This window comes from Amblyomma mixtum, chromosome 1 (assembly GCF_055824585.1).
Source record: "Amblyomma mixtum isolate Tamu chromosome 1, ASM5582458v1, whole genome shotgun sequence".
Lineage (NCBI taxonomy): Eukaryota > Metazoa > Arthropoda > Arachnida > Ixodida > Ixodidae > Amblyomma > Amblyomma mixtum.
In genome coordinates, this window is record NC_143012.1 from 37549796 (window position 1) to 37558068 (window position 8273).

At 47.9% G+C, this 8273-nt stretch overlaps 1 protein-coding gene across 1 annotated transcript in view; it reads left to right on the top strand.

Moving 5' to 3' along the window:
- alphaCOP (coatomer subunit alpha) overlaps positions 1-8053 on the top strand; it is a 28224-nt gene extending 20171 nt beyond the window's left edge. Inside the window, exons 11-13 of the mRNA XM_089547923.1 lie at positions 360-545; positions 4482-4746; positions 6760-8053. Of these exons, the coding sequence (XP_089404049.1) occupies positions 360-545; positions 4482-4746; positions 6760-7895 (1587 nt within the window). The 3' untranslated portion in view covers positions 7896-8053. The remainder of the gene's footprint in view (positions 1-359; positions 546-4481; positions 4747-6759) is intronic.
- The last annotated feature ends 220 nt before the right edge of the window (positions 8054-8273 follow it).

The window sequence follows — 8273 nt, forward strand, 5'->3', positions numbered from 1 at the left end:
TTACTCTGGTGTTCTACACTCAAAATGTAGAAAATGTGACATCCGTTTGGAGTAGTAGAGATTTTTTTTTCTCACTGCTGTTCGTATTAATGGGACAAAAATACATGGGCCCCATTGGGCTCTGTGTGTTTTCCCCATGTCCATTGTCCGGACAACAAGTTTCCGTACTAATGAGGCGTAAATGCATTGGAAAAGTTTGGTCCCCAGAAAAATTGTCCGAATTCGAGTCTTCCATATTAACGGGGGTCGTAATAATAAGACGCGACTGTACTTGCTTGTGCATCTCCTCAGAGTATGACCATTGCATCGTTCATAATGTTACGTTGCATTATCATCTGTGCTGTCTTTGTTTCCTCCAGGTGGTGGAAATGGCGTACCAGCGCACCAAGAACTTTGACAAGCTGTCGTTCCTCTACCTGATCACGGGCAACCTGGAGAAGCTTCGCAAGATGCTCAAGATCGCTGAGATACGCAAGGACACGAGCGGGCAGTTCACCAACGCCCTCTACCTGGGTGACGTGCAGGAGCGCATCAAGATCCTCAAGGTGAGCACCAGCGTTTGGATTTGATTTGCCTTTCTTTTATCTAATGCGTTAGCGTTAGAACCCTCATCTTGTCAAAATCTGTATGTCCATCTGTCTGAAACCTCGGGCTGCAGGTGGAAAAAGGGAAGAAGAAAAGTACCCTTCTCTACATTCAGGGGAGATTAGGGAAGGGGAAGATGGAAAGTGGGTGGGAGGCGTCGGGTGGGGGAGAGTGGAGAAGGGTTACAGGGTGTCACCCTGTGATTGCTCGATTGGATCGGGAGAGTCCAGCGGAGGATGGCATGCCACATGGTTATTGACATAATGGACCACACCACGCTCGCACAGTGTGAGCCCATCAGCGGCAGTGGCTGTTCCATCCGGAGGGAAATACTAATGCTAGCACATACTCTCTCGCATCATTTGCATTGATCATCTCTACCTTATTCTTCCTACAATGTTATGAGTTCCTTGTCGAAGGAGGCTCACCTCTATGCTCAGTATCTCTGCACTGGAGCTTTTCGTCGAGACCGTAGTTGTAGACAGAATACATTCGGCTTCCATTAATTTGTCATTTTTGGGACATAATTAATTCGACCTGATTTATCTGGCAGTCAAATTGAAAATCTCACATTTGGAGTTACGTCAGTCTGCCACTTCTGTTTGTGGCCATCTGTAGTTATGATTGAACGATAGCTACTGTATGGAATGACAGGCACCGTATAAGCATTAAAACATTCTTGTGAGATAGCTGCAGTGCCTTGTTTATTGTTGCTTTTGTGTTCGGCTTTGAATTGCACTGTAAGTGATGTACAGTGATGTCCTCTGTCCTGTTTCAGGTACGATGGCCAACGCAACTTATGAGTGTGAATGGATGTGACTGTTTAGTACGTGTTAGGCTATGTAAGGATATGGATGGAAAAGGATGCCATAGCAAGCTGTCATCATCATCATCATCATCATCAGCCTGACTACACCCACTGCATGGCAAAGGCCTCTCCCATGTCTCTCCAATTAACCCTGTCCTTTGCCAGTTGCGGCCATCGTATTCCTGCAAACTTCTTAATCTCATCCGCCCACCTAATTTTCTGCCCGCCCCCTGCTATGCCTGCCTTCTCTTGGAATCCACTCCGTTACCCTTAAGGGGGGACGCTACCTTTGAAAACCGAAAAATCGCGAAAAAGTCAATTTTTGGAAAAGTATATATTCCATTTGTATATGTTATAAACTACCTTTTCTGTAATTATCAATGCCTAATTCGCCTTAAAAATATTGAAAATTAGAAATATAACAAGCCACGGCGGCCCCTGAGCCGCGAGCAAGCGCCGAAAATGCCCAACTTCGCGCACGCGCCATTCCTCACACGCTGAACCGAGCGCCGCCATTTTGGTCTTGTTTTGTTCGTGAATTCTTGCGCTTTTCTTTGCTGCCGGCGGCGGCGACGGCGGCAGCGTGCTCGAGGCGTGGCTAGCTTTTGATTGGGGGCCTCGCGGCTGCTTTCGAGTTTCCCGCGTCCGAAATCCGAGGCTACGACTGGAACAAGCGCGCGCTCCTCGAGAACGCGGGGGAACGGGCGGCTGCTATTGGCTGCTGCGCGCGCTGACGCGATGGTCTCCGCTGGCTGCTCCCTGCGCGTCGTCTGCTCCGGCTGCTCGCTCTCCTTTGTGCGGTGTGTTCGCCTTTCGCCATTTTCGCGATCGACGTCTTTACAGTCTGTCGCCGTGCCCTTTGAACAGTGTCGTGTAGCTTGTTGATCGTTGCGCGGTCGGTCAAGATGCCTACAACGAAATTCAAGACGCGACACGCGTTTGGTGCACGGACGCATTCTATGAGGTCCATCCGCATGGCGAAGCGCGCTGCCGACGACTGCATCGACGCGTCCAGCGTTCTAGATATGTACGGGTCGGTCAGCGGCGGAGAAAGATGCCCTGCGCATGGGCAAGGCTGAGGAACAGAATGAAGTGACAACTCAGAGGCGGCAAAAAAAAAAAGAAAGCACAGAGACAGCTCCAGCTATTCAGCGGGATCGTTTTAGACCTGGAAATGTCACAACTTTTGAGGGTCATTTTCTCTGAATTTTTAATTTTTTTCCTTGTATGGCTGCTCACCCCAGCATATCTCAAACCACTCAACGGATTTCTGTGTGGTCTTTTTACCCTATAGGTAAATAAATTTTGGGGGGCAAGAAAAGCCAATTTATTGAAATATTGTGTTTGGAATTGTTGATAAATAAAATTTGATTAATTAGTGCATGTCTAAGTAGTAATTAAATTCAGTGATGTGCTAAAATTTTTTACCAAAGAATTTTCGAAGGGCCTTGTTGCCTGAGGTGCCTATTCAGGAATTATCATAAATTAACTTCATAGTGCCAACACATTCTGCATATTCTCCTGGCCTGTCCCAAAGAACCCTTGTAAACCACCTCAATATACTCCTGTAACTTCAGAACCAGAGGGCACAACTCTGTGAAACTTAGTAATTCTTCAGGTGTTTATGCTGTGAGCCTACCCTGAAAATTTCATCAAGATATCTCAAGAAACAAAAAAGTTGGTGTTCTCTCAATCTTCTAAGGCCATTTTCTCAGAATCAATATTTTGCCTGGCGTGGCTGCTAGGGAAAGCCATATCTTGGGAACCACTTATCAGAATTTCATAGGGTTTCTTTTGCACCATACCTGAATAAATTTCTGAGGGCAAGACAAGCCCGTTTTTTTAAGATATTGTCTCTGGAATTTGTAATAAACAATTAAAATTTGGTTAATGAAGGTCTAATAAGTAACACTGAATTCAGGGCTCTGCTAAAATTTTTCAGCAAAGAAATTTACAAAAAGGGCCTTGTCTTGCCCTGGGGTACCTATCCAGGAATGACTGTGCTGAATTTCAAAGTGCCAGCACATTTTGCAAATTCTCCAGGCATGTCCCAAGGAACCCATGTAAACTACCCTGATATACTCCTATAACTTGAGAACTAGAGGGCACAGCTCCATGAAATTTGGTAGTTCTTCAAATGTTTGTGCTACAAGCTTACTCTGAAAATTTCGTCCAGATATCTCAAGAAATAAAAAAGTTGATGCTCAAGGGTAGCCTCCCCCCTTAAGGACCAGCGGCTATCTTGCCTTCGCATTACATGCCCTGCCCAAGCCCACTTCTTCCTCTTGATTTCAACTAGGATGCCATTAACCCGCGTTTGTTCCCTCACCCACTCCGCCCTCTTCCGATCTCTTAACGTTACACCTATCATTTTCCTTTCCATAGCAAGCTGTACTCTCACCTATTGATTTATTAGACGGGGGGTGCACCTAACACATGGCACCACGGTGTGGTGCATTGCAGGCATGGCTCTGTTTCTAATGAGCCAGCGGTTTAGAGTGGAGGGCCCTGTGGTATCTTTGGTCTTCTCCAGCCCTGCTTATCCGCTCTAGTGTGGGCTCTGAAACACACCAGCCTATCCACGTCGCTTGGTGCTTGGTGAATTGGAGTTTGAGCAGCTCTATGTAGAGGCACTTATGCGGCATTTGAAGAAGATTGGATTGAGCTAAAAGTTGAATTGCACAAGAACAAAGTGACAAAAGTCGTCTACAGTTTGCAGTGCAGTAGGTACTCTTGGCCACAAAAGATTGCAGGATCTGCAATGTAAGCTGGGGCTAAGCAAGACTGCATTGCTGTGTCACAGTGTGCCGTCACAAAGAGTGGTGTTGAGGCTCATGGCACAGTAATGCAGTTTTGCTTACAACACACATCGCATGATCTCGCAAACTTTTGCGGCCAGCAGTACATCATTGTGCCCTTTATGGGTTCTTTGTGGGCACTATAAATGGAAAACTACAGTTTTTTCTGGATAATGGAACTGTACATCATACTTCTTTTTCCTTTACCACCTGTCTCAAATGCTTTCTTGTAAAATACGGTGGTTTGTTTGTTTGGAGATGCTCACCTCTTTTGTGCTGCCACATTTCAGAACTGCGGCCAGACGTCCCTGGCCTACCTGTGCGCTCGCACGCATGGCCTTGCGGAGGAAGCGGAGGCACTCGCGCCGTTGGTGCCCAACGCGGAGTCTCACAGTGCCCCGGATCGGAATGCCACCCTCCTGATGCCACCCGTGCCCATCCAGCCGTGTGACGAGAACTGGCCTCTGTTGAGTGTCACGAGGGGCTTCTTTGACACCGCCGCCACGGGCAAGAAGACTGCCATTGCTGCAGAGGTCACGGATGTGGATGCTGAAGGTGAGTGTCAGGATTCTTTTGTGTGAGTGAAAACGTCTTCTGCGACTCTTAGTCACCATTAATATTCGAACCAGATTGATTGTGACTACTAGACTGCTTCTAGGAGAGTGATTGAGCTCTAGTTATCTCTGTCAAGCACGCAAAGACATGACAGGACATTTGACTGAACTGCTGTTCTAGAAACAGTGCAACTTTAACTAGCCCCTCAACATGTTTTATCCTGCGAACTGCTACGCTGTTGTGGTGGAAATCGGGACTGTGAAATAGCAGCACATCTGAGTTCCTTGCAGTTTATTAGATGGTTAAAGATGACTCAGCTTCTGTGATGTCTGCAGAGTGAAACAATCAGCAGTCTGTGCCAGCATTCGATACGATATATAAAACCTGATATCTTGAATTATCGCTTATATCAGAGTCGGAATATCCCCTCCAATATCCTATGCAACATGTTTATGGAACTCTCGTTCAGCGGAATATTTGATCTCTCTAATGGCTTGCCATGCCCCTGCGAGTGGCGCTTATCCTAGCGCAGCTCATGCCATCACTTTTCACGTGCACAGCTGTATCAGACACAGTATTGGACACCTAATGGTAGCACTCAAACGGTAAAACCGCATGACAATGTGAACGTGGCATGTGCTTGACGTTAGCCTTCGGTCTCTCGTGGTCATTTTTCACATGACGCCGCTGTCATGCAGAGAAGCTCAAATTTGGTACACTGCTTTTCTTGCTGTGAAGCCGGCCTAGTTGACTAAAAGCTAGCACGTCCCTAGCCTGGCAGTCTTTGCTGCCGAAGGCATTTGGGGAACCAACTGTACCTTAATTTTTCGGTAGCGTGGATGCACTGTCTTCTTGCTTCTAGGTTTATATATAAGCTTACCTGTTGGCATGTTTTACATATCAAATTACTCGTACACAGTAAAAGCCCTTTAATTCGACTGCTGTAAATTCGAACATCTGAATAATTCGAACAGTCGGCGCAGTATCAACCAATGCCAGTGTTAGTCCATGGCATTGGATGCTGCTAGTCTGGTCACTGTGGGTGTTGCTGCTGTTAATTTGAACAGGCTCCTGAATATATGATTGCCACGGCAAGCGATCGTCGAAATAGTCCTACTCAAACCTGAACTGGATGCTGTAGAGTAGCCCGCTCAGCAGCAGGTATGACGGAAAACTTGACTGCCCCGTTTCCAGGAATAGTCCGACTGCTTAGTTTGTTTCACTTTTCTGGGCTTCGTGGCCCACGGTGACAGTGCCTGTTGGCCACACATCAGCCAACCAACTGAGCCAGCAGCACCCCGTTTCTGGTGCTGCCGCTTGTTTCCTTCGTTTCCATTCATGTCCAGGTTCTCCCATTGCGCTGGAACTGTGCACTCGTCGCATGCCAATCATTCTTTGTGCAGGGAAGCCTGCTCACACCCAACACAGCTGCCTGTGGGGGGTTCCAGCGTTTCTTCTTGAAGGATGCTGAGGAGGGCATTAGCATTTTGGAGCAGTTCTGTTTCAATGCTCTCTACGGTGTGCTTATGATAAAGCTTTGATGGAAACATGAAAAAATAGTCAGTCAAGCAGTTATATCTCAAAAGGAGGTGACCATTACCCAGTCTTTCATCATATAAGTTTACCGTGATGCAAGTGGTCCTTGTCAGTATCTTCTTGGTTGTTCGATAATTCGAACATCTTTTATGACCACTTATATTTTGAATTAACAAGCCTATATTGCACTATTTCGAGATTCCTTTCTAGTTCGATATATCCAGGATCAACTGTATCCTCGTCATGAATTCATCTGCGAGTTTCTTGTGGCAGTTGTGTGAAGAAAGTGGATCTATTGATATTTAAACGTTGTTGTGTAGTGTTATGTGCTTGACGTAATGGAAAAAACTAATTCTTGTGGCACTCATGAAGGCATGGCTGCAACATTAGCTTAGATTGGGTTAGACTCTAAATCACGAGTATCTAGTGTGTTTAGTGCAAATTGTGTTGATAAACCCTTTCATTACAATTTCCAAGGCTGGGGCGATGATGCCGAGCTCGCCTTGGACGAAGAAGGCAACGCGGCCGAAAAGGAGCCAGTTGAAGCTGCCGAAGCCGGAGAGGGCGGATGGGATGTCGACGAAGACATCGAGCTGCCTCCGGAACTTGCCGAAGCGGCTGGGCCCACCCCCGGTGCTGGAGACGAGGGTTACTTTGTGGCGCCAACCAGGGGCGTCTCCCAGACCCAGCAGTGGGTCAACAACTCCAAGCTCGCCGTCGACCACGTCTTGGCCGGGTCATTCGAGTCCGCCTTCCGCCTGCTCCACGACCAAGTCGGCGCAGTCGTCTTCGAGCCGCTGCGGCCGCTCTTCATGGCGACATTTGCTCGTTCCCGCACGGCATTCCAGGGCTTGCCTGAGCTTCCCTGTCTGTATGGGCATCCCCTGCGAAACTGGAGGGACGCCAACTCCGCCAAGACCGGCCTGCCCGCTGTCGGTTGCAAGCTCTCGGACCTGCTCGACCGTCTTCAGGTGTGCTACCAGCTGACCACTTCCGGAAAGTTCTCCGAAGCGGTCGAGAAGTTCAGGGCTCTCCTCCTCTCGGTCCTCCTACTGGCTGTGGACACGAGACAAGAAATGGCCGAAGCCCAGCAGCTCATTGAAGTGTGCCGCGAGTACGTCCTGGGTCTTTCCTTGGAGACCGAACGCAAGGCCCTTCCCAAGGAGACTCTCGAACAGCAGAAGCGAGCCTGCGAGATGGCAGCGTATTTCACGCACTGCAACTTGCAGCCGGTCCACCAAATCTTGACTCTCCGCACTGCACTCAACCTGTTTTTCAAGCTGAAGAACTACAAGACTGCAGCGTCCCTCGGCAGGCGGTTGCTAGAACTGGGCCCTCGTCCTGACGTTGCTGCGCAGACCAGGAAGATCCTCCAAGCTTGCGACAAGACACCGACAGACCAACACGAGCTGCGTTACGATGAGCACAATCCATTTGCTCTGTGCGGCAAGAGCTACGTGCCAATCTACAGAGGAAAGCCGGAAGTGAAGTGTCCACTGTGTGGCACCAGCTACCTTCCAGAGTTCAAGAGCTCTGTGTGCGCTGTGTGTTCTGTGGCCGAGATTGGCAAGGATACGATTGGTCTGCGTATCAGCCCAATTCAGTTCCGTTGATGCTCTGTAGCTGGTTTCTTGTTGTTGAGGTGACACCCTGTATATGCGTTGGCAGCGCTTTGTGCTTTGTTTTTTGTTTTTCTTTGAGAGGGACTGAAATTTGCTCTGTGCTACTCTCCATTCCAGTGAATAAACAGAGCGGCTGTCATGTAAGAGTTCATATGTTTTCCTTTTTTTGAATGACGTTTGTGCACGCATTTATCAATCGTGGAAGTCAACTTCTAGTAATCTGATAAAATGTATAAGCTTGGTTCAGGGCCCATAAATGGGTGCCATGCCAAAAAGTGTTTGTTCGGCCGTACAGGAAGAATAGCCTGTGTCCTGACAACGTCATCTTCAAGAATATCACTTGGCTTGAGCAGCTCAGATAGGCTAAAG